This window comes from Pectinophora gossypiella, unplaced genomic scaffold (genome assembly GCF_024362695.1).
Source record: "Pectinophora gossypiella unplaced genomic scaffold, ilPecGoss1.1 Pgos_55, whole genome shotgun sequence".
Taxonomy (NCBI): Eukaryota; Metazoa; Arthropoda; class Insecta; order Lepidoptera; family Gelechiidae; genus Pectinophora; species Pectinophora gossypiella.
In genome coordinates this window covers 115454-140608 of record NW_026063265.1, presented here as the reverse complement: position 1 = coordinate 140608, position 25155 = coordinate 115454, and the positions used below count along the sequence as shown (strand labels likewise).

General features: G+C 38.1%; 1 protein-coding gene and 1 long non-coding RNA gene across 32 annotated transcripts in view; one reads left to right on the top strand and one right to left on the bottom strand.

Annotated features, from left to right (window-relative positions):
* The window catches only part of LOC126381459 (uncharacterized), a 197786-nt gene that overhangs the window by 65901 nt on the left and 106730 nt on the right, over positions 1-25155 (top strand). For 12 of the 31 annotated variants that reach the window (XM_050030949.1, XM_050030942.1, XM_050030935.1 and 9 more), the window contains 3 exons: positions 7423-7550; positions 7637-7771; positions 7858-7992. The exons of 1 other annotated variant lie outside the window; for it this stretch is intronic. In XM_050030949.1, the coding sequence (XP_049886906.1) occupies positions 7640-7771; positions 7858-7992 (267 nt within the window). In that variant the 5' untranslated portion in view covers positions 7423-7550; positions 7637-7639. Of the gene's footprint in view, positions 1-7422; positions 7551-7636; positions 7772-7857; positions 7993-8076; positions 8212-8312; positions 8447-8533; positions 8661-8764; positions 8965-25155 lie in introns of those variants that run through there. 18 more of the 31 variants (XR_007568828.1, XR_007568829.1, XR_007568825.1 and 15 more) reach the window with 8 other exon arrangements.
* LOC126381465 (uncharacterized) lies at positions 23279-24447 on the bottom strand. The gene is made up of 3 exons (XR_007568839.1): positions 24432-24447; positions 24126-24214; positions 23279-23537 (listed from the first exon to the last, which is right to left on the bottom strand). It is a non-coding gene; the product is annotated as an uncharacterized LOC126381465 (long non-coding RNA).

The window sequence follows — 25155 nt, the reverse complement described above, 5'->3', positions numbered from 1 at the left end:
TGTTTAGATTTCCTTTACATCTATTAGATGATAGCGGATACTGGAACATCTCAAATGGTACTCAAAGAGCTGAATTGATTTACAATTCTAATCTCATTGTGTATGATGAAGCGCCGATGGCTCATAAATACCTTATAAATTTATTAAATAGATCATTGCAGGATTTGATGAGGTCAGACAAAATTTTTGGTTCTAAAATAATTATTTTTGCAGGAGATTTTCGTCAAATTCCTCCTGTAGTCCCAGAAGCACGAACGAATTTTGATATATTAAACGCGTCACTAAAAACTTCTCCTATTTGGAAACAGTTGAAAAAATTTAGTTTGGTAACTTCACAGAGATGTAAGGATGACGCACAGTATGCAGAATTTCTTTTAAAACTGGGTTCAAATTCATTACCTACTCATAGGTTAGAAACAAATAATAATGATTTGCAATTAGTCCAACTTGAATCCATTGATTATGTTACTGAATTAGAAGATTTAATTGATTTTGTATTTCCAGAAGTTACCCTTACTGAGCCAGGCGTATGCTCCTTCAGAGCGATTCTATGCACCCGTAACGATGCAGTTAGAGAAATTAATGCCGTTATTTTAGACAAACTACCAGGAGAAGTATTACATTTTTATGCCATAGACAAAGTTTTAAGCGACAACGCTGATCAAGTATATTTTAGTCCTGAATTTTTACATACACTTCGACCACAAGGTGTTCCAGATTTCGACTTACAATTAAAATTAGAATGTGTTTGTGTAATCACGCGTAATCTTAGTTTCGCGGACGGCTTAGTAAATGGCACCAAAGTAATAGTCGTTGAAACATCTCCATATATTATTAAAGTTCGGAAACAAGGTGAACTAGGAGATTATTTGATCCCTCGAATTCTTTTTAAAGCGCCTATAGAACATAACAGCCCTTACGAGATGTGTCGCCGTCAATTCCCATTGCAGGTGTGTTATGCAATGACCATTCACAAGAGCCAGGGTCAAACGATTAGTCGCGTTGGGGTCGATCTTAGATCTGACATGTTTAGTCACGGTCAACTGTATGTAGCTTTAGGTCGCGTTCGCGAAAGACGTGACATAAAAGTACTACTACCCAGGCACCGAATTGTAAATGACCAACCTTTCTCGAATAACGTTATCATATCAGAACTTTTAAGTTTAACGTAACTTTATTAGGGTGGCACTTCTTGAAAAGACTGAACAGTTCATCTCTGTTATTAAGCTTATTGGGTTTTTTTAGATCGGTTAAATCATGTGCTGAAATTATCGTATATTGCGAATTATTTATTATTATTTATATTCATTCTATCTTGTTTTTTCTTCTTTTCGTATAATTTAACGATAAAACTGACTTTAACAAGCTTGCACTCGATTTGATGATGGTTACATTGAATTTCAAAGCTAGGTTTACCATTTTATTAGTCACAATCACTGAATTAAAATATGTGTTAATCAATTGGCAATGTGTGCATGCCCTTCCCAGCCGTTAACGCTGTGGAGGCTCATCTTTAGGGGACGAGAGAACGGGCGTGAAGTGAACTGGCAGGATGAACACTTGGCTGCGGGTGCGACCGGTGCATGGGAGTGAAGTAGAGCTGGCTGGAAGATGGAGGCAGGTATCACTCGATTGCTTTAGCTGAGTTCCACTCAGATCAAGTAAGCTGTCATATGGATGAATGTCGCAGGTTGGAATGATCCGGAGTAGAACTGTCGGTGTCGTTCCCATCGTCGTAGGCATTTTCGGTGGATTTTGTAGGTCGATCAACAATGGTTGCGTGAGTTTTAGCTGTCAAGCTGCTATGCCGTGCTAGCCGATTCTTGCGATCTGGGATACAAGGGATGGACGTATCCTGTGGAATGATCGTGTCAGCGAAGGTTTGAATGTCGCTTAGGACTGGAAAGGAGGGAGTACGGAAACTGTAATCAGTATTCAGGATCTCGCTGTACATGGACAATGTTTAGTTTAGGTGTATTAAAGTGGTAATTGTTCGAAGTTATTTGAAAAGAATTCTGTTTCAGTGTTTAAGCGCTAAAACTGTTTGTTTTTTGTAAGCAAACGTATGATTTATTGATCTTCATTTTTTACTTTATAACGCTAACGCTATACAAATGATTTTGTTACCAAATTTAAGTGCGTATATAAACAATAAATTAATACTAAAATATTTCGATGAAGACACCAATGATGTTTATTGATACATTTTTCTCCTAAGTGCTACTTTCTCAACTTAAAGCAATAAGTTATGCAGTAATTATACTTCTACGAGTATATTTAAACAAATCATCATTCAAAAGCATTTTACCCAAAACTTAACTTACATTAAGTAAAATTTATCTTTGTCATTTTAGTCACTTATTTTTTTATCATTCACTAAGCAGTAAGCAAAATATATTTACTAAAATAATAAAAAAAAAATACGATATTCATGGTAAGTTGGATTAGCTATTTTATAACACAAACGACTTGATATTTTCATTCATTAATTCAGGAAAATAAATGTACAATGAAAAATAAGTTTTTATAACCGATTAAATTTGTGTAATGTGTAGTTTTACTCATCAATATAGTAAAAAATTATAATTTGCATTCAAATTGTACTAAAGAATATTTTATACTAGCGTATTTTAGTAACTTAAGTTAGAATTAAGTAAACAAACAAAAAAAATATAAATATAAGGAACATATAAGGAAAAAAAAGGAAGGCCTTAAAATAATAAATATAAGGAAGAAAGAAAACTCCGGATCCGGATCTATTTACTCATCATCAAGGAAACTTTAAGAAATAACATTACTTCAAATGTCTGCTCGAAGAAAGATTCAGAAACTTAAACAATTGCCAAGCTGGAAATCGATTAATGAGTACACATAAACGCTACATAGTAAAACTCGCGTGTCCTGTGATGGATACAGTATATTATACATTAGCATTCAATGGTGTATGAATCGTCATCGTCATTGTGTCAGCAAAGACGCATCATCAATTGCACAGATTTGTGGCTACAAATATATAAATGAAAAGTGTTATTTAGAACATTATTTATTGTGTTGTGCAATAAAATAAGTCAGTAATTACCTGTATCCGGCAGTGCGAACAATTTCATTCATAAACATGGGTAAATATGACGACTGTCAGATGGGCTAAACATGAAAAAAAGTCCTTAAACAAAATCCCATTGTTTCGCTATTGTGTTTGAAAATCTAAGCCACAGGAGGATATTAAGTACACCATGCTTTACCTTTAATGGCGTATGTAAAAATAATTAAGCCTATAATCAACAAAGAATGTTCTATACCATCTTAAGCAAATTCAAAAACAAATTTGATCATGTTAATTTCTGGCCTCCCACAAGCGGGTCTCACCAGTATTGACAGAAGAATGATCACTCATCGATACAAAACATACATAAAGTAATTAATACATGTATACAGGCTAAATAAAGTGAAATTGCTAGAAAATACCTGCTACTTGGAAAAACAACAATTGGAGAAGAAAGCACTACCTAACAACGTGGAACTTTGATATTCAAATTTTCAAATAAAATATGGCTAAAACAAAAAAAAATACTTAAAAATTGAAAGGTAAAAGAAAACGCCTTTATTTAAAAAAATAGAAAGCGAGTCATATTTTATATATTCTGGTAAAATTGTACAGTTTTAAATGTTACCAAATACACCAAATGTTATTAGAAATGAAAGTAACTGCAAATAGTTTAATTCATACAGTCATAACCAACAAACTACCTACGTAATATTTTAAGATAATAGTTTTTTTAAAGTCTACATTCGTTATTTATTTACTTATAATGACGTAAATAACAAACAAATATGCTTGTTATTAATTTGCATACACCTACAGTAAATCCAACTTACCATGAATATACATACAATAATATATAATATAATATACATAGTAAGTGCAGAATAAAAACTTAGGGATTACATGGTTTTATGTTTTCCAGTGGATCTGGTTAGAGCTATGTCACGCTAAATTGTGTTCTTTGCATTTCTTCTTACAATACTTTTCAATAGAACACTGTTTCGCATGAGACGGTTCCTCAAAAAACATAATATCGTGTATGAGCTAAACAAAAACTTAGGTTTTATATGGTTTTATGTTTTCCAGTGGATCTGGTTAGAGCTATGTCACGCTAAATTGTGTTCTTTGCATTTCTTCTTACAATACTTTTCAATAGAACACTGTTTCGCATGAGACGGTTCCTCAAAAAACATAATATCGTGTATGAGCTAAACTAAAACTTAGGTTTTATATGGTTTTATGTTTTCCAGTGGATCTGGTTAGAGCTATGTCACGCTAAATGGTGTTCTTTGCATTTCTTCTTACAATACTTTTCAATAGAACACTGTTTCGCATGAGACGGTTCCTCAAAAAACATAATATCGTGTATGAGCTAAACTAAAACTTAGGTTTTATATGGTTTTATGTTTTCCAGTGGATCTGGTTAGAGCTATGTCACGCTAAATGGCGTTCTTTGCATTTCTTCTTACAATACTTTTCAATAGAACACTGTTTCGCATGAGACGGTTCCTCAAAAAACATAATATCGTGTATGAGCTAAACAAAAACTTAGGTTTTATATGGTTTTATGTTTTCCAGTGGATCTGGTTAGAGCTATGTCACGCTAAATGGTGTTCTTTGCATTTCTTCTTACAATACTTTTCAATAGAACACTGTTTCGCATGAGACGGTTCCTCAAAAAACATAATATCGTGTATGAGCTAAACAAAAACTTAGGTTTTATATGGTTTTATGTTTTCCAGTGGGTCTGGTTAGAGCTATGTCACGCTAAATGGTGTTCTTTGCATTTCTTCTTACAATACTTTTCAATAGAACACTGTTTCGCATGAGACGGTTCCTCAAAAAACATAATATCGTGTATGAGCTAAACAAAAACTTAGGTTTTATATGGTTTTATGTTTTCCAGTGGATCTGGTTAGAGCTATGTCACGCTAAATGGTGTTCTTTGCATTTCTTCTTACAATACTTTTCAATAGAACACTGTTTCGCATGAGACGGTTCCTCAAAAAACATAATATCGTGTATGAGCTAAACTAAAACTTAGGTTTTACATGGTTTTATGTTTTCCAGTGGATCTGGTTAGAGCTATGTCACGCTAAATTGTGTTCTTTGCATTTCTTCTTACAATACTTTTCAATAGAACACTGTTTCGCATGAGACGGTTCCTCAAAAAACATAATATCGTGTATGAGCTAAACTAAAACTTAGGGTTTTACATGGTTTTATGTTTTCCAGTGGATCTGGTTAGAGCTATGTCACGCTAAATTGTGTTCTTTGCATTTCTTCTTACAATACTTTTCAATAGAACACTGTTTCGCATGAGACGGTTCCTCAAAAAACATAATATCGTGTATGAGCTAAACTAAAACTTAGGTTTTACATGGTTTTATGTTTTCCAGTGGATCTGGTTAGAGCTATGTCACGCTAAATTGTGTTCTTTGCATTTCTTCTTACAATACTTTTCAATAGAACACTGTTTCGCATGAGACGGTTCCTCAAAAAACATAATATCGTGTATGAGCTAAACTAAAACTTAGGGTTTTACATGGTTTTATGTTTTCCAGTGGATCTGGTTAGAGCTATGTCACGCTAAATTGTGTTCTTTGCATTTCTTCTTACAATACTTTTCAATAGAACACTGTTTCGCATGAGACGGTTCCTCAAAAAACATAATATCGTGTATGAGCTAAACTAAAACTTAGGTTTTACATGGTTTTATGTTTTCCAGTGGATCTGGTTAGAGCTATGTCACGCTAAATTGTGTTCTTTGCATTTCTTCTTACAATACTTTTCAATAGAACACTGTTTCGCATGACACGGTTCCTCAAAAAACATAATATCGTGTATGAGCTAAACTAAAACTTAGGGTTTTACATGGTTTTATGTTTTCCAGTGGATCTGGTTAGAGCTATGTCACGCTAAATTGTGTTCTTTGCATTTCTTCTTACAATACTTTTCAATAGAACACTGTTTCGCATGACACGGTTCCTCAAAAAACATAATATCGTGTATGAGCTAAACAAAAACTTAGGGTTTTACATGGTTTTATGTTTTCCAGTGGATCTGGTTAGAGCCATGTCACGCTAAATAGCATTCTTGTCATTTCTTCTTTCCATCCTTTATATTATATTAAATAATATTTCATACGGTATTATTTCGTTCTTTAATTTAATGTGTTTTTAGTGCTTCTGAATGTGATTTTGTTTTAAATACTTAGCTTATTAGCATTCATCAGTATCCAAGAATTCATCATACCACTGCTAATCAATAAACAAACATCGGTCTTAGCGTTTAAATACCGAAAAAATACCTGCCTGTTCATTTATTAGTTGTTTCATTAAACAGGAATTTGCATATCGATCGTTTTCAATTAACTTCGAACAGTTACAACTACACGTAAACTGAGCATGTAGTCTATTTACAGCAAGATCGTGACCGCTGACTGCAGCTCTCCTTCTCCCTCCATTTCACTCCCAACCGACATTTTCACCTTTGCTGATATGATTACTCCACAGGATACCTCCATCCCCTGCATACCTGGTCGCTAGATTCGGCTGGCACGTCATATCGGTTTGACAGCCAACTCACGTAACTATTGTTGATCGACCCACAGTCCACTGAAGTGCCTACGATGAAGGGAACAACATGGACAGTTCTACTCCGAATTACTCCAACCCATGCGATGTTCATCCATGCGACAACCCACCTGATCTGAGTGGAACTTAACTGAAGCAAGAGAGTGATGCCTAATTCCATCTGCCAACTAGCTCCACTTCTCTCCCGTGCACCAGTCGCACCCACACCGACGTGTTCATCTTGCCAGTTTTCCTCACACCCGTCCACTTGTCTCTTGAAGATTGGCGTCCACAACACCAACGGTTGGTTAGGTCATGCAAGCATTGTTACAATTGATAAAAACACATATTTTCATTTAGTGAATGTGATAACCTGTACTAATAATTTGGTCAACTTAGCGATGATAACTCAATGTAAGTATTAACAAACTCGGTACGTGTTTGTTATTGTCAATAATATCTTTAAATTATACAACTCGCTTATGTTTGACAATTACTGAGTAATTGCTTTGCTTATTGCATGCTAATTGCTGAAAATTGCTTTTTATTTTAAATTCCTTAGCTAAAAATTGCTTTTTCTTTCACATTTCTCTGCTTATTGAATGACTATTGCTAACTCATTAGATAGAACCTACTTCTCATATAAGTAGGTGGATGCGGCCTCGATTAGCGGGGGAACCACATGAAAAAAAGCGAGCTACTGGGTGTACCTCCTGGGTAGTTTGGAAATCACCTAAGATATATATGTATATATTTATAAATAAAAGTTAATATATATAAATTAACATTATTTTTTTTTAACAGGAAATGCACAATGCTAAAAACTGCGTAGGAGATTTTAATACAATAGTACTACCAAGCCTGATGTTGGCCGCTATTTCAATGAATGCAGCAGTGTCACAGCTAGCAATCAAAAGTAACAAGATATTGAGGTACGTTAAATGACGATTACGACCACTTTGGCAAAAACGTATCGCTATAGACTAAGGAAAAAAAATAATATATATTTTATTTACAGGAAATGCAGATGGCAATAAACTGTGTAGGAGTTCATGATTGCAATAGAATAAAATCGACCAAGCCTGAAGTCAGCAGCCCCTTCAATGAATGCAGCAGTGTGACAGCCAGCAATCAAAAGTTACAAGATACCGAGGTACGTTTCATGACGACCACGACTATTTTGGCAAAAACGTATCGCTATAGACTAAGGAAAAAAAAATATATATATTTTATTTATAGGAAATGCAGATGGCAATAAACTGTGTAGGAGTTCATGATTGCAATAGAATAAAATCGACCAAGCCTGAAGTCAGCAGCCCCTTCAATGAATGCAGCAGTGTGACAGCCAACAATCAAAAGTTACAAGATATCGAGGTACGTTTCATGACGACCACGACTATTTTGACAAAAACGTATCGCTATCGACTAAGGAAAATAAATTATATATTTTATTTACAGGAAATGCAGAAGGCAAAAAACTGCGTAGGAGATCATTAATACAAAAGTATTATATAAACCAAACCTGATGTTGCCAGCTCCTTCAATGAATGCAGCAGTGTGACAGCCAACAATCAAAAGTAACAAGATATCGAGGTACGTTACATGACGACCACAACTATTTTTGCAAAAACGTATTGCTATCGACTAAGGAAAATAAATTACATATAATATTTAATTATATGTTTTATTTACAGGAAATGCAGAAGGCAAAAAACTGCGTAGGAGATCATTAAACAATAGTATTATATAAACCAAACCTGATGTTGGCCGCGCATTCAAAGAATGCAGCAGTGTGACAGCCAGCAATCAAAAGTAACAAGATGTCGAGGTACGTTACATGACGATCACGACCACTTTGGCATAAACGTATCGCTATAGACTAAGGATAAAAATGTAATATATATTTTATTCACAGGAAATGCAGAGTATAATAAACTGTGTAGGAGATTATGATTGCAATAGAATAAAATCGACCAAGCCTGAAGTCCTTCAATGCACGCAGCAGTGTGACAGCCAGCAATCAAAAGTTACAAGATATCGAGGTACGTTACATGACGACCACGACCACTTTGGCAAAAACGCATCGCTATCGACTAAGAAAAGGATATTATACCTATACGAATTAATATTATTTTATTTTTAACAGGAAATACAGAAGGCAAAGAAGCAGATGTCATCAAAGAAGATCTTTGTTCCTGCAATGTTTCCGCAGACGATACAACCAACAGAGCGAAGTGGAAGGAAAAGACTCGGAATAAAGACCCCACCACCATATGGGAACAATGCAAGGGAGAGAGAGAGAATATAATGTTATATTTTTATTTTTTGATAACATAAAATAAACCAACAATATCCTACACATTTTTTTTATTTCTTTTTGTGTCTGTCTTAATAGTTATTACAAATCTGTGATGCGAAACAAACTATACGAAAACGTCAATCCACATACAACGCCCGCGAAGCTGCTTTAGCAGCGAGCGCACTTAGCACCATCTAGTTATACTATATATAGCTGCAAACCCACTGACTGACTGACTCACTCACTCACTGACTCACTGACAGGGTTGTTCTCCCAGAAGGAGCGTCGGGGGGTAAAAATGATGTATGGGGGATGTGATCCAAATCTTCCGGTGAGTATGGGAAAACTTCCAGGTCTTGGAAAACTGCTCCGCATCAGGGAGAGACCCTACGGCCTGGCGCAACTATTATACCTCGATCAAATTTTTTTTCGCAAAACCTATTTAAATCTTGGTCAAATTTTATTGTGGATGAAAAAAAATCAAAATGGCGGAAAAACAAGATGGCCGCCATACAAAATTTAGTTTTTCCGGAAAATGTCTCAAGGGTAAAAATTGTGTATGGGAGTGTAATCGGAGTGTCTTGTTGAGTATGGAGACACTTCTCTTTCTTCAAATCTGCTCCGCATCAGGGAGACACCCTACGGCCTGGCAAAACTATCGCACCTGGAACAATTATTTTTTCACAGAACCTATTTAAATCTTAATCAAATTCTATCGTGAGTGAAAAAAAATCAAAATGGCGGAAAAAACAAGATGGCCGCCATACAAATTTTTAGTTTTTCCTTAAAATGCCTCGGGGATAAAAATTATGTATGAGGGTTTTGATCGGAACGTCATGTAGAGTACGGGTATACTTCCAGGTTTTCGAAAACTGCTCCGCATCAGGGAGACACCCTAAGGCCTGGCAAAACTATCGCACCTGGAACAATATTTTTTTTCACGAAACCTATTTAAATCTTGGTCAAATTCTACTGTGGGTGAAAAAAAATCAAAATGGCGGAAAAACAAGATGGCCGCCATACAAATTTTTGTTTTTCCAGAAAATGTCTCAGAGGTAAAATTGATGATCGGAACGTCATCTTGGAAAACTGCTCCGCATCAGGGAGATACCCTACGGCCTGGCAAAACTATAGCACCTAGAACTTTTTTGATTTCACGAGACCTATTCAAGCCTTGGTCAAATTCTATCGCGGTAAAAAAATGGCGGGAAAACAAGACACGCGAGCAGCTTGCTGCGAGCGAACCACGCGACATCTAGTTATTATTATATTATATATAGCTACAAACCCATGTACTGACTCACTGACTGACTGACATAGTTGTTCTCCCAGAAGGAGCGTCGGGGGGTGAAAATGATGTATGGGGGGTGTGATCTGGACCTCCCGGTGAGTATGGGAAAACTTCCAGATCTTGGAAAACTGCTCCGCATCAGGGAGACACCCAACAGTCTGGCGAAACTATCGCACCTGGAACGATTCTTTTTTCACAAAACCTACTTAAATCTTGGTCAAATTCTATTGTGGGTGGAAAAAAATCAAAATGGCGGAAAAACAAGATGGCCGCCATACAAAATTTTGTTTTTCCAGAAAATGTCTCGTTGGTAAAAACTGTGTATGGGGTAGTAATCGGAACATCCCGTTGACTATGGAAATTTTTCTCGATCTTGAAAAACTGCTCCGCATCAGGGAGACACCCTACGGCCTGGCAAAACTATCAAACATAGAACATTTTTTTTTCCACTAAACCTACTTAATTCTTGGTCAAATTCAATCGCTGGTGTAAAAAAATCAAAATGGCGGAAAAACAAGATGGCCGCCATACAAATTTTTCGTTTTTCCCGAAAATGCCTCGAAAGTAAAAATTATGTATAGGAATGTGATCGGAACGTCATGTCGAGTATGAAAATACGTCTGGGTTTTCGATAGCTGCTCCGCATCAGGGAGACACCCTACGGCCTGGCAAAACTATCGCACCTGGAACTTTTTTGTTTTCACGAGACCTATTTAAGTCTCGGTCAAATTCTATAGCCGATGAAAAAAATGGCGGAAAAACAAGATGGCCGCCATACAAATTTTTCGTTTTTCCTGAAAATGTCTCAGAGGTAAAATTGATGATCGGAACGTCATCTTGGAAAACTGCTCCGCATCAGGGAGTCACCCTACGGCCTGGCAAAACTATAACACCTAGAACCACCTAGAACTTTTTTGATTTCACGAGACCTATACAAGTCTTGGTCAAATTCTATCGCGGTAAAAAAAATGGCGGGAAAACAAGACACGCGAGCAGCTTGCTGCGAGCGAACCACGCGACATCTAGTTATATTATATATAGCTGGAGACCCACTGACTGACTGACTGACTGACTGACTCACTCACTGACATAATTGTTCTCCCAGAAGGAGCGTCGGGGGGTAAAAATGGTGTATGGGGGGTGTGATCAAGATCTTACGGTGAGTATGGGAAAACTTCCAGATCTTGGAAAACTGCTCCGCATCAGGGAGAGACTCTAAGGCCTGGCGCAACTATCGCACCTGGAATGATTCTTTTTTCACAAAACCTATTTAAATCTTGGTCAAATTTTATCGTGGGTGAAAAAAAATCAAAATGGCGGAAAAACAAGATGGCCGCCATACAAAATTTTATTTTTCCAGAAAATGTCTCGTGGGTAAAAATGATGTATAGGGATGTGATCGGATCTTCATGTTGAGTTTTTCAATACTGCTCGATCTTGAAAATCTGCTCCGCATCAGGGAGACACCCTACGGCCTGGCAAAACTATAAAACCTGGAGCAATATTTTTTTCACGAAACCTATTTAAATCTTGGGCAAATCCAATCACCGGTGAAAAAAAAACAAAATGGCGGAAAAACAAGATGGCCGCCATACAAAATTTCGTTTTTCCAGAAAATGTCTCGGAGGTAAAAATGATGTATGGGAGGTGTGATCGAAACGTCAAGCCGAGTATGGAAAAACTGTTCGATCTTGAAAAACTGCTCCGCATCAGGGAGACACCCTACGGCCTGGTGAAACTATCGCACGTGGAACTTTTTAGTTTTCACGATACCTATTTAAATCTTGGTCAAATTTAATTGCCAGTGAAAAAAAACAAAATGGCCGAAAAACAAGATGGCCGCCATACAAATTTTTCGTTTTTCCTGAAAATGCCTCGGGGGTAGAAATTATGTATAGGGATGTGATCGGAACGTCATTTTGGAAAACTGCTCCGCATCAGGGGGCACCCTACGGCCTGTCAAAACTATAGCACCTAGAACTTTTTTGATTTCACGAGACCTATTTTAGTCTTTGTCAAATTCTATCGCGGTAATAAAATGGCGGGAAAACAAGACACGCGAGCAGCTTGCTGCGAGCGAACCACGCGACATCTAGTTATTATTATTATTATTATACTATATATAGCTACAAACCCATGTACTCACTGACATAATTGTTCTCCCAGAAGGAGCGTCGGGGGGTGAAAATGATGTATGGGGGGTGTGATCGGGACCTCCCGGTGAGTATGGGAAAACTTCCAGATCTTGGAAAACTGCTCCGCATCAGGGAGACGCTCTACAGTCTAGCGAAACTATCACACCTGGAACGATTCTTTTTTCACGAAACCTATTCAAATCTTGGTCAAATTCTATTGTTGGTGAAAAAAAAATCAAAATGGCGGAAAAACAAGATGTTATACTATATATAGCTACAAACCCATGTACTCACTGACATAATTGTTCTCCCAGAAGGAGCGTCGGGGGGTGAAAATGATGTATGGGGGGTGTGATCGGGACCTCCCGGTGAGTATGGGAAAACTTCCAGATCTTGGAAAACTGCTCCGCATCAGGGAGACGCTCTACAGTCTAGCGAAACTATCACACCTGGAACGATTCTTTTTTCACGAAACCTATTCAAATCTTGGTCAAATTCTATTGTTGGTGAAAAAAAAATCAAAATGGCGGAAAAACAAGATGGCCGCCATACAAAATTTCGTTTTTTGAAAAAATGCCTCGTTGGTAAAAACTGTGTATGGGGTTGTAATCGGAACATCCCGTTGACTATGGAAAATCTGCTCGATCTTCGCAAACTGCTCCGCATCAGGGAGACACCCTACGGCCTGGCTAACCTATCGCACCTGGAACAATGATTTTTTCGCACAACGTATTTAAATCTTGGTCAAATCCAATCGCCGGTGAAAAAAAACCAAAATGGCGGAAAATCAAGATGGCCGCCATACAAATTTTTCGTTTTTTCTAAAAATGCCTCGGGGGTAAAAATGATGTATAGGGATGTGATCGGATCGTCATGTTGAGTATTTCAATACAGCTCGATCTTGAAAAACTGCTCCGCATCAGGGAGACACCCTACGGCCTGGCAAAACTATCGCACCTGGAACATTTTTGATTTCACGAAACCTATTTAAATCTTGGTCAAATTTTATCGCCGGTGAAAAAAAAAACAAAATGGCCGAAAAACAAGATGGCCGCCATATAAATCTTTGTTTTTCCAGAAAATGTCTCGGGTGTAAAAATGATGTATAGGGGTGTGATCGGAACGTCATCTTGGAAAACTGCTCCGCATCAGGGAGACACCCTACGGCCTGGCGAAACTATCGCATCTGGACCTTTTTTGTTTTCACGAAACCTATTTAATTCTTGGTCAAATTTTTCCCTGGTGAAAAAAAAAAACAAAATGGCCGAAAAACAAGATGGCCGCCATACAAATTTTTGTTTTTCCAGAAAATGTCTCAGAGGTAAAATTGATGATCGGAACGTCATCTTGGAAAACTGCTCCGCATCAGGGAGACACCCTACGGCCTGGCAAAACTATAGCACCTAGATTTTTTTTGATTTCACAAGACCTATTTTAGTCTTGATCAAATTTTATCGCGGTAAAAAAATGGCGGGAAAACAAGACACGCGAGCAGCTTGCTGCGAGCGAACCACGCGACATCTATTATTTTATATTTTATATATATTATTTTATTATTTTATATTATATATAGCTACAAACCCACTGACTGACTGACTCACTGACATAATTGTTCTCCCAGAAGGAGGGTCGGGGGGTGAAAATGATGTATGGGGGGTGTGATCGGGACCTCCCGGTGAGTATGGGAAAACTTCCAGATCTTGGAAAACTGCTCCGCATCAGGGAGACGCTCTACAGTCTAGCGAAACTATCACACCTGGAACGATTCTTTTTTCACGAAACCTATTCAAATCTTGGTCAAATTCTATTGTTGGTGAAAAAAAAATCAAAATGGCGGAAAAACAAGATGGCCGCCATACAAAATTTCGTTTTTTGAAAAAATGCCTCGTTGGTAAAAACTGTGTATGGGGTTGTAATCGGAACATCCCGTTGACTATGGAAAATCTGCTCGATCTTCGCAAACTGCTCCGCATCAGGGAGACACCCTACGGCCTGGCTAACCTATCGCACCTGGAACAATGATTTTTTCGCACAACGTATTTAAATCTTGGTCAAATCCAATCGCCGGTGAAAAAAAACCAAAATGGCGGAAAATCAAGATGGCCGCCATACAAATTTTTCGTTTTTTCTAAAAATGCCTCGGGGGTAAAAATGATGTATAGGGATGTGATCGGATCGTCATGTTGAGTATTTCAATACAGCTCGATCTTGAAAAACTGCTCCGCATCAGGGAGACACCCTACGGCCTGGCAAAACTATCGCACCTGGAACATTTTTGATTTCACGAAACCTATTTAAATCTTGGTCAAATTTTATCGCCGGTGAAAAAAAAAAACAAAATGGCCGAAAAACAAGATGGCCGCCATATAAATCTTTGTTTTTCCAGAAAATGTCTCGGGTGTAAAAATGATGTATAGGGGTGTGATCGGAACGTCATCTTGGAAAACTGCTCCGCATCAGGGAGACACCCTACGGCCTGGCGAAACTATCGCATCTGGACCTTTTTTGTTTTCACGAAACCTATTTAATTCTTGGTCAAATTTTTCCCTGGTGAAAAAAAAAACAAAATGGCCGAAAAACAAGATGGCCGCCATACAAATTTTTGTTTTTCCAGAAAATGTCTCAGAGGTAAAATTGATGATCGGAACGTCATCTTGGAAAACTGCTCCGCATCAGGGAGACACCCTACGGCCTGGCAAAACTATAGCACCTAGATTTTTTTTGATTTCACAAGACCTATTTTAGTCTTGATCAAATTTTATCGCGGTAAAAAAATGGCGGGAAAACAAGACACGCGAGCAGCTTGCTGCGAGCGAACCACGCGACATCTATTATTTTATATTTTATATATATTATTTTATTATATTATATATAGCTACAAACCCACTGACTGACTGACTCACTGACATAATTGTTCTCCCAGAAGGAGGGTCGGGGGGTGAAAATGATGTATGGGGGGTGTGATCGGGACCTCCCGGTGAGTATGGGAAAACTTCCAGATCTTGAAAAACTGCTCCGCATCAGGGAGACGCCCTACAGTCTGGCGAAACTATCACACCTGGATCGATTCTTTTTTCTTCATTCCTACTTAAATCTTGGTCAAATTCTATCGTGGGTGAAAAAAAATCAAAATGGCGGAAAAACAAGATGGCCGCCATACAAATTTTTGTTTTTCCAGAAAATGTCTCGGGGGTAGAAATTGTGTATGGGGTTGTAATTGGAACGTCTTGTTGAGTATGGAAATACTTCCCGACCTTCAAAAACTGCTCCGCATCAGGGAGACACCCTACGGCCTGGTAAAACTATCGCACCTGGAACGATTCTTTTTTCACAAAACCTATTTAAATCTTGGTCAAATTCTATTGTGGGTGAAAAAAAATCAAAATGGCGGAAAAACAAGATGGCCGCCATACAAATTTTTCGTTTTTCCCGAAAATGCCTCGGGGGTAAAAATGATGTATCAGGAATGTGATCGAAACATCATGTTGAGTATTTCAGTACTGCACGATCTTGAAAAACTGCTCCGCATCAGGGAGACACCCTACGGCCTGGCAAAACTATAAAACCTAGAGCAATATTTTTTTCACGAAACCTATTTAAATCTTGGTCAAATTCAATCCCCGGTGAAAAAAAACCAAAATGGCGGAAAAACAAGATGGCCGCCATACAAAATTTTCGTTTTTCCCGAAAATGCCTCGGGGGTAAAAATGATGTATGAGGAATATGATCGAAACATCATGTTGAGTATGGAAATACTTTTCGATCTTCGAAAGCTGCTCCGCATCAGGGAGACACCCTACGGCCTGGCAAAACTATAGCACCTAGATTTTTTTTGATTTCACAAGACCTATTTTAGTCTTGATCAAATTTTATCGCGGTAAAAAAATGGCGGGAAAACAAGACACGCGAGCAGCTTGCTGCGAGCGAACCACGCGACATCTATTATTTTATATTTTATATATATTATAATATATATAGCTACAAACCCACTGACTCACTGACTGACTGACTGACTCACTGACAGGGTTGTTCTCCCAGAAGGAGCGTCGGGGGGTCAAAATGATGTATGGGGGGTGTGATCTGGATCTCCCGGTGAGTATGGGAAAACTTCCAGATCTTGGAAAACTGCTCCGCATCAGGGAGACACCCTACAGTCTGGCGCAACTATTATACCTAGATCAATTTTTTTTTCGCACAACCTATTTAAATCCTGGTCAAATCCAATTTCTGGTGGAAAAAAATCAAAATGGCGGAAAAACAAGATGGCCGCCATACAAAATTTTATTTTTCCAGAAAATGTCTCGGGGGTAAAAACTGTGTATGGGGATGTAATCTGAGTGTCTTGTCGAGAACGGAAAATGTTCTCAATCTTGAAAAACTGCTCCGCATCAGGGAGACACCCTACGGCCTGGCTAACCTATCGCACCTGGAACAATTATTTTTTCGCACAACGTATTTAAATCTTGGTCAAATCCAATCGCCGGTGAAAAAAAAACAAAATGGCGGAAAAACAAGATGGCCGCCATACAAATTTTTCGTTTTTCCTGAAAATGCCTCGGGGGTAAAAATGATGTATAGGGGTGTGATCGGAACGTCATCTTTGAAAACTGCCCCGCATCAGGGAGACACCCTACGGCCTGGCAAAACTATAGCACCTAGAACTTTTTTGATTTCACGAGACCCATTCAAGTCTTGGTCAAATTCTATCGCGGAAAAAAATGGCGGGAAAACAAGACACGCGAGCAGCTTGCTGCGAGCGAACCACGCGACATCTAGTTATTATAATATATATAGCTGCAAACCCACTGACTGACTGACTCACTGACAGGGTTGTTCTCCCAGAAGGAGCGTCGGGGGGTCAAAATGATGTATGGGGGGTGTGATCGGGACCTACCGGTGAGTATGGGAAAACTTCCAGATCTTGGAAAACTGCTCCGCATCAGGGAGACACCCAACAGTCTGGCGAAACTATCGCACCTGGAACGATTCTTTTTTCAAAAAACCTATTTAAATCTTGGTCAAATTCTATCGTGGGTGAAAAAAAATCAAAATGGCGGAAAAACAAGATGGCCGCCATACAAAATTTTGTTTTTCCAGAAAATGTCTCGCGGGTAAAAACTATGTATGGGGGTGTAATTGGAACGTCTTGTTGAGTATAGAAATACTTTTCGATCTTCAAAAACTGCTCCGCATCAGGGAGGCACCCTACGGCCTGGCAAAACTATCGCACCTGGAACGATTGTTTTTTCGCAAAACCTATTTAAATCTTGGTCAAATCCAATCGCTGGTGAAAAAAAAACCAAAATGGCGGAAAAACAAGATGGCCGCCATACAAAATTTTGTTTTTTTCAGAAAAATGTCTTAGAGGTAAAAACAATGTATGGGGGTGTAATCGGAATGTCATGTTGAGTATGGAAGTACTTCTCGATCTTTGAAATCTGCTCCGCATCAGGGAGACACCCTACGGCCTGGCAAAACTATCGCACCTGAAACATTTTTGTTTTCACGAAACCTATTTAAATCTTGGTCAAATTTTATCGCGGGTGAAAAAAAAAACAAAATGGCCGAAAAACAAGATGGCCGCCATATAAATTTTTGTTTTTCCAGAAAATGTCTCGGGTGTAAAAATGATGTATAGGGGTGTGATCGGAAGGTTATCTTGGAAAACTGCTCCGCATCAGGGAGACACCCTACGGCTTGGCAAAACTATCGCACCTGGAACAATTTTTTTTCCACTTAACCTATTAAAATCTTAGTCAAATTTTATCCCCGGAAAAAAAAAAACAAAATGGCCGAAAAACAAGATGGCCGCCATACAAATTTTTGTTTTTCCAGAAAATTTCTCGGAGGCTAAAACAATGCATTGGGGTGTAATCGGAATGTCATGTTGAGTATGGAAGTACTTCTCGATCTTTGAAATCTGCTCCGCATCAGGGAGACACCCTACGGCCTGGCGAAAATTTTTATCACCGGTGAAAAAAAAACAAAATGGCGGAAAAACAAGATGGCCGCCATACAAATTTTTCGTTTTTCCTGAAAATGCCTCGGGGGTAAAAATGATGTACAGGGGTGTGATCGGATCGTCATGTTGAGTATTTCAATACTGCTCGATCTTGAAAAACTGCTCCGCATCAGGGAGACACCCTACGGCCTGGCTAACCTATCGCACCTGGAACAATGATTTTTTCGCACAACGTATTTAAATCTTGGTCAAATCCAATCGCCGGTGAAAAAAAACCAAAATGGCGGAAAATCAAGATGGCCGCCATACAAATTTTTCGTTTTTTCTAAAAATGCCTCGGGGGTAAAAATGATGTATAGGGATGTGATCGGATCGTCATGTTGAGTATTTCAATACAGCTCGATCTTGAAAAACTGCTCCGCATCAGGGAGACACCCTACGGCCTGGCAAAACTATCGCACCTGGAACATTTTTGATTTCACGAAACCTATTTAAATCTTGGTCAAATTTTATCGCCGGTGAAAAAAAAAACAAAATGGCCGAAAAACAAGATGGCCGCCATATAAATCTTTGTTTTTCCAGAAAATGTCTCGGGTGTAAAAATGATGTATAGGGGTGTGATCGGAACGTCATCTTGGAAAACTGCTCCGCATCAGGGAGACACCCTACGGCCTGGCGAAACTATCGCATCTGGACCTTTTTTGTTTTCACGAAACCTATTTAATTCTTGGTCAAATTTTTCCCTGGTGAAAAAAAAAACAAAATGGCCGAAAAACAAGATGGCCGCCATACAAATTTTTGTTTTTCCAGAAAATGTCTCAGAGGTAAAATTGATGATCGGAACGTCATCTTGGAAAACTGCTCCGCATCAGGGAGACACCCTACGGCCTGGCAAAACTATAGCACCTAGATTTTTTTTGATTTCACAAGACCTATTTTAGTCTTGATCAAATTTTATCGCGGTAAAAAAATGGCGGGAAAACAAGACACGCGAGCAGCTTGCTGCGAGCGAACCACGCGACATCTATTATTTTATATTTTATATATATTATAATATATATAGCTACAAACCCACTGACTCACTGACTGACTGACTGACTCACTGACAGGGTTGTTCTCCCAGAAGGAGCGTCGGGGGGTCAAAATGATGTATGGGGGGTGTGATCTGGATCTCCCGGTGAGTATGGGAAAACTTCCAGATCTTGGAAAACTGCTCCGCATCAGGGAGACACCCTACAGTCTGGCGCAACTATTATACCTAGATCAATTTTTTTTTCGCACAACCTATTTAAATCCTGGTCAAATCCAATTTCTGGTGGAAAAAAATCAAAATGGCGGAAAAACAAGATGGCCGCCATACAAAATTTTATTTTTCCAGAAAATGTCTCGGGGGTAAAAACTGTGTATGGGGATGTAATCTGAGTGTCTTGTCGAGAACGGAAAATGTTCTCAATCTTGAAAAACTGCTCCGCATCAGGGAGACACCCTACGGCCTGGCTAACCTATCGCACCTGGAACAATTATTTTTTCGCACAACGTATTTAAATCTTGGTCAAATCCAATCGCCGGTGAAAAAAAAACAAAATGGCGGAAAAACAAGATGGCCGCCATACAAATTTTTCGTTTTTCCTGAAAATGCCTCGGGGGTAAAAATGATGTATAGGGGTGTGATCGGAACGTCATCTTTGAAAACTGCCCCGCATCAGGGAGACACCCTACGGCCTGGCAAAACTATAGCACCTAGAACTTTTTTGATTTCACGAGACCCATTCAAGTCTTGGTCAAATTCTATCGCGGAAAAAAATGGCGGGAAAACAAGACACGCGAGCAGCTTGCTGCGAGCGAACCACGCGACATCTAGTTATTATTATAATATATATAGCTGCAAACCCACTGACTGACTGACTCACTGACAGGGTTGTTCTCCCAGAAGGAGCGTCGGGGGGTCAAAATGATGTATGGGGGGTGTGATCGGGACCTACCGGTGAGTATGGGAAAACTTCCAGATCTTGGAAAACTGCTCCGCATCAGGGAGACACCCAACAGTCTGGCGAAACTATCGCACCTGGAACGATTCTTTTTTCAAAAAACCTATTTAAATCTTGGTCAAATTCTATCGTGGGTGAAAAAAAATCAAAATGGCGGAAAAACAAGATGGCCGCCATACAAAATTTTGTTTTTCCAGAAAATGTCTCGCGGGTAAAAACTATGTATGGGGGTGTAATTGGAACGTCTTGTTGAGTATAGAAATACTTTTCGATCTTCAAAAACTGCTCCGCATCAGGGAGGCACCCTACGGCCTGGCAAAACTATCGCACCTGGAACGATTGTTTTTTCGCAAAACCTATTTAAATCTTGGTCAAATCCAATCGCTGGTGAAAAAAAAACCAAAATGGCGGAAAAACAAGATGGCCGCCATACAAAATTTTGTTTTTTTCAGAAAAATGTCTTAGAGGTAAAAACAATGTATGGGGGTGTAATCGGAATGTCATGTTGAGTATGGAAGTACTTCTCGATCTTTGAAATCTGCTCCGCATCAGGGAGACACCCTACGGCCTGGCAAAACTATCGCACCTGAAACATTTTTGTTTTCACGAAACCTATTTAAATCTTGGTCAAATTTTATCGCGGGTGAAAAAAAAAACAAAATGGCCGAAAAACAAGATGGCCGCCATATAAATTTTTGTTTTTCCAGAAAATGTCTCGGGTGTAAAAATGATGTATAGGGGTGTGATCGGAAGGTTATCTTGGAAAACTGCTCCGCATCAGGGAGACACCCTACGGCTTGGCAAAACTATCGCACCTGGAACAATTTTTTTTCCACTTAACCTATTAAAATCTTAGTCAAATTTTATCCCCGGAAAAAAAAAACAAAATGGCCGAAAAACAAGATGGCCGCCATACAAATTTTTGTTTTTCCAGAAAATTTCTCGGAGGCTAAAACAATGCATTGGGGTGTAATCGGAATGTCATGTTGAGTATGGAAGTACTTCTCGATCTTTGAAATCTGCTCCGCATCAGGGAGACACCCTACGGCCTGGCGAAAATTTTTATCACCGGTGAAAAAAAAACAAAATGGCGGAAAAACAAGATGGCCGCCATACAAATTTTTCGTTTTTCCTGAAAATGCCTCGGGGGTAAAAATGATGTACAGGGGTGTGATCGGATCGTCATGTTGAGTATTTCAATACTGCTCGATCTTGAAAAACTGCTCCGCATCAGGGAGACACCCTACGGCCTGGCAAAACTATAAAACCTGGAGCAATAATTTTTTCACGAAACCTATTTAAATCTTGGTCAAATCCAATCGCCGGTGAAAAAAAAACAAAATGGCGGAAAAACAAGATGGCCGCCATACAATTTTTTTTTTTTTTCAAAAATTCCTCACCGGTAAAAATAATGTATGGGGGTGTCATCAAAACGTCAAGTTGAATATAGAAATACTTCTCTTTTTCCGAAAACTGCTCCGCATCAGGGAGACAACTTACGGCCTGGCAAAACTATCGCTCTCGGAACATTTTTTTTTCCACTTTACCTACGTAAATCTTGGTCAAATCCAATCGCCGGTGAAAAAAAAACAAAATGGCGGAAAAACAAGATGGCCGCCATACAATTTTTTTTTTTCAAAAATTCCTCACCGGTAAAAATAATGTATGGGGGTGTCATCAAAACGTCAAGTTGAATATAGAAATACTTCTCTATTTCCGAAAACTTCTCCGCATCAGGGAGACAACTTACGGCCTGGCAAAACTATCGCTCTCGGAACATTTTTTTTTCCACTTTACCTACGTAAATCTTGGTCAAATTTAATCGCCGGTGAAAAAAAACACAATGGCGGAAAATCAAGATGGCCGCCATACAAATTTTTCGTTTTTCCTGAAATTGCCTCTGTGGTAAAAATGATGTATAGGGGTGTGATCGGATCGTCATGTTGAGTATTTCAATACTGCTCGATCTTGAAAAACTGCTCCGCATCAGGGAGACACCCTACGGCCTGGCAAAACTATAAAACCTGGAGCAATTTTTATTTCGCATAACATATTTAAATCTTGGTCAAATTCAATCGCTGGTGACAAACAAATTGGCGGAAAAACAAGATGGCCGCCATACAAAATTTCCCTTATATAGAAAATGCCTCGGGGCTAAAAATGATGTATGGGAGGTGTGATCGGAACGTCTGTAGAGTACGGAAATACTTCCCGGTCTTCGAAAACTGCTCCTCATTACGGATCGCATCTGAAACTATTCTTTTTTCACGAGACCTATTTAAATCTTGGTCTAATTCTATCGCCGGTGACATGTGTGCTGTCAACTTTTGCTGGGGTATTTTTAATTTCTGCCTAAAATTCTTGTGAACCTATTCCATAAATTTTAAGCCTGTCGTTTACCCGTCAGCTGATAATATAATGACAGGTACTTCAAATAAACTTAGATAGTGTGTACTGGAATCGGCACCAATAACACACATTACTCCTATTTTATAAAAAAGCTAATGGAGGACTTTCCAGGCTAGGTTCTCAAAAAAAAATACAGATGGCGCTGTCCAGATTTAACATGATAAATACCTATTTTCTCATTGCTCGGGTAAATAAATATTATTCAAATGTAATGGCAAGGCATATTTAAACGATCGCACATCTGTACAGCGCCATCTATTTTTTTTGGGGATGTAGCCTGGAAAGTCCCTCATTGGTACCTATAGATCTTGTAATTATATTTGTCTTGCATTTAGACCAATAAAGACCACCAAAGGATGTTTGATGTGAAAATCTGGTCCCAAGAGGTCATAAATGCCAGTAGGTAAATGCAACTAACAATTTTGATACCACAAAAAACATTGATTGTGAGATCCTATCAGTCGAAGTGGTGCTTAACGACGTGATTACTATTTTTATTTTTCAAAATAATTTTAAAAAGATACAATTTTATTAAAAACATAATGAAAGATATATTTTTAGAAATAATTTGTTTTATTATATAATTCATACTCATACAAAATATTCCTACATTTAATTAAATAGTTGAAATAAAACAGCAACTTAACCATGTACTCTCGGCCTATGTGGTCCAGTGGCTGACATTCCGGAGGTCCCAGTTTCAAGTCCCGGTGGGGACAAAACACAAAAATTTCTTTGTGATCCCTGGTTCATTTAGGACATGGCTGGCTGATCAAACGACATTGGCGGCTCAGCAATAACCCTGGTTGATGAGGTTGGTCATCCACTTCACAACCTACATGATAGAAGAAGAACAAGTACCTATTTCTGATTTTTGAACAGACTTAATATGGTAACATATTAGTAAGTAGGTAGAGAATAAGCTTAACAATAACATTAAAATATACACAGTTAGGTTTTTATCTATTTAATGATTTAATAATAATATAAATTATTATAATTATAAAGTGATATAAACTCATAGTTTACCAACATCTATGAACAAAAAGAAAACCCCCGACAAAAGTACTCAATTATTATGAAAAAATTAAAAACCCTATAAAAAGCAAAAAATAACTTATCCCACATACCTATACTTGCAAGCAAACTGAGCGTGTAACATTCCTATCACACTTAACAAACATCCTGATGACCTTGAAGACCTGAACCGATTTCTACCAAACATAGCTAAGAACACTCTCGACTATTATAACTTACAAACAAAAAAAAACCGTATTAAAATTGCATCATCCATTTGGGAGCTACGATGCCACAGACAGACACATACACATTTACACACATTCAGACACGTCAAACTTATAACACCCCGTTGTTTTTGCGTCGGGGGTTAATAAATAGAACTATATACATTGCAACACCACACCTAACACAGCTTTTATGTTCACTAGATATTAATGCTTTTGAGGTGAGCTCATCCTGCAAACAACACATACATGGGCATCCATCAGGCATCTGAAAGCAAACATGAATGTTTTTAATAGTATATTGCACAATATGCCCGATTGTATCAATATTATTTAATGTGTAGGAATGGAATTGAAACATTGCCAACAATAAATTAAAATTAGAACAATGTTTTAATCATTAAGGATTGCCTTATAACAATTATGATTGAAACACATATTTTTTTTATGTACAACATAAATTAAAATACTTAATACTTTAATACCTATCTCGGAGATTGTCTTTCTATATAATAGCACTCTTCACTTCTTTCCATAAGCCCATGGCCTGTGATTTTATCTTCGTGAGTGCCTTTCCAAAGATATTCCACAACTTATACAGACATAATTGTTTCCAACTGTCCGACTGGAACATTCTTCAGGAAACTTGTTATTGTTGCTTGCATCTCTTAGTATGATTATGAGTTAGTATGACAAAGTCGATCAGCATTAACACCTATAAATAAATAAGTATATAATATCAGTGTCATATATAATAACAGTGTCATTTGATTGTATGTTACTTACATTGCAATTTATCAACGAACATTATCCACAAACTTTTTATCATATCGGCTCTATCCAAAACACACAATGGCTCTGGAAGTTTTTACAGTAGAATGTCGACGCTCTCGCACTACTCGATGAACTTGTAAGCTACAAATTCTAACAAAGTAAGTAGCAGAAATTATCAAGAAAACTTCTCGGCCACGAGACCATAAGACAATGTTTAGTTTTTTTTTGTTATTTTGTCCATAGGACAGGCAAAGGAAACATAACTCATACAGCCAAATACTATATTAGGTACGTTAAATTCGTTAAAAACAATAAACGTATTTTCAAATCGGTAGGCAATGGAATCCACAGGTTACACACAAATGTATTATGTCATAATTATAGCCTCATCTTTTTTCTTTTTGGAAATTTTTGGCCTGGTTACATAGACCTTTA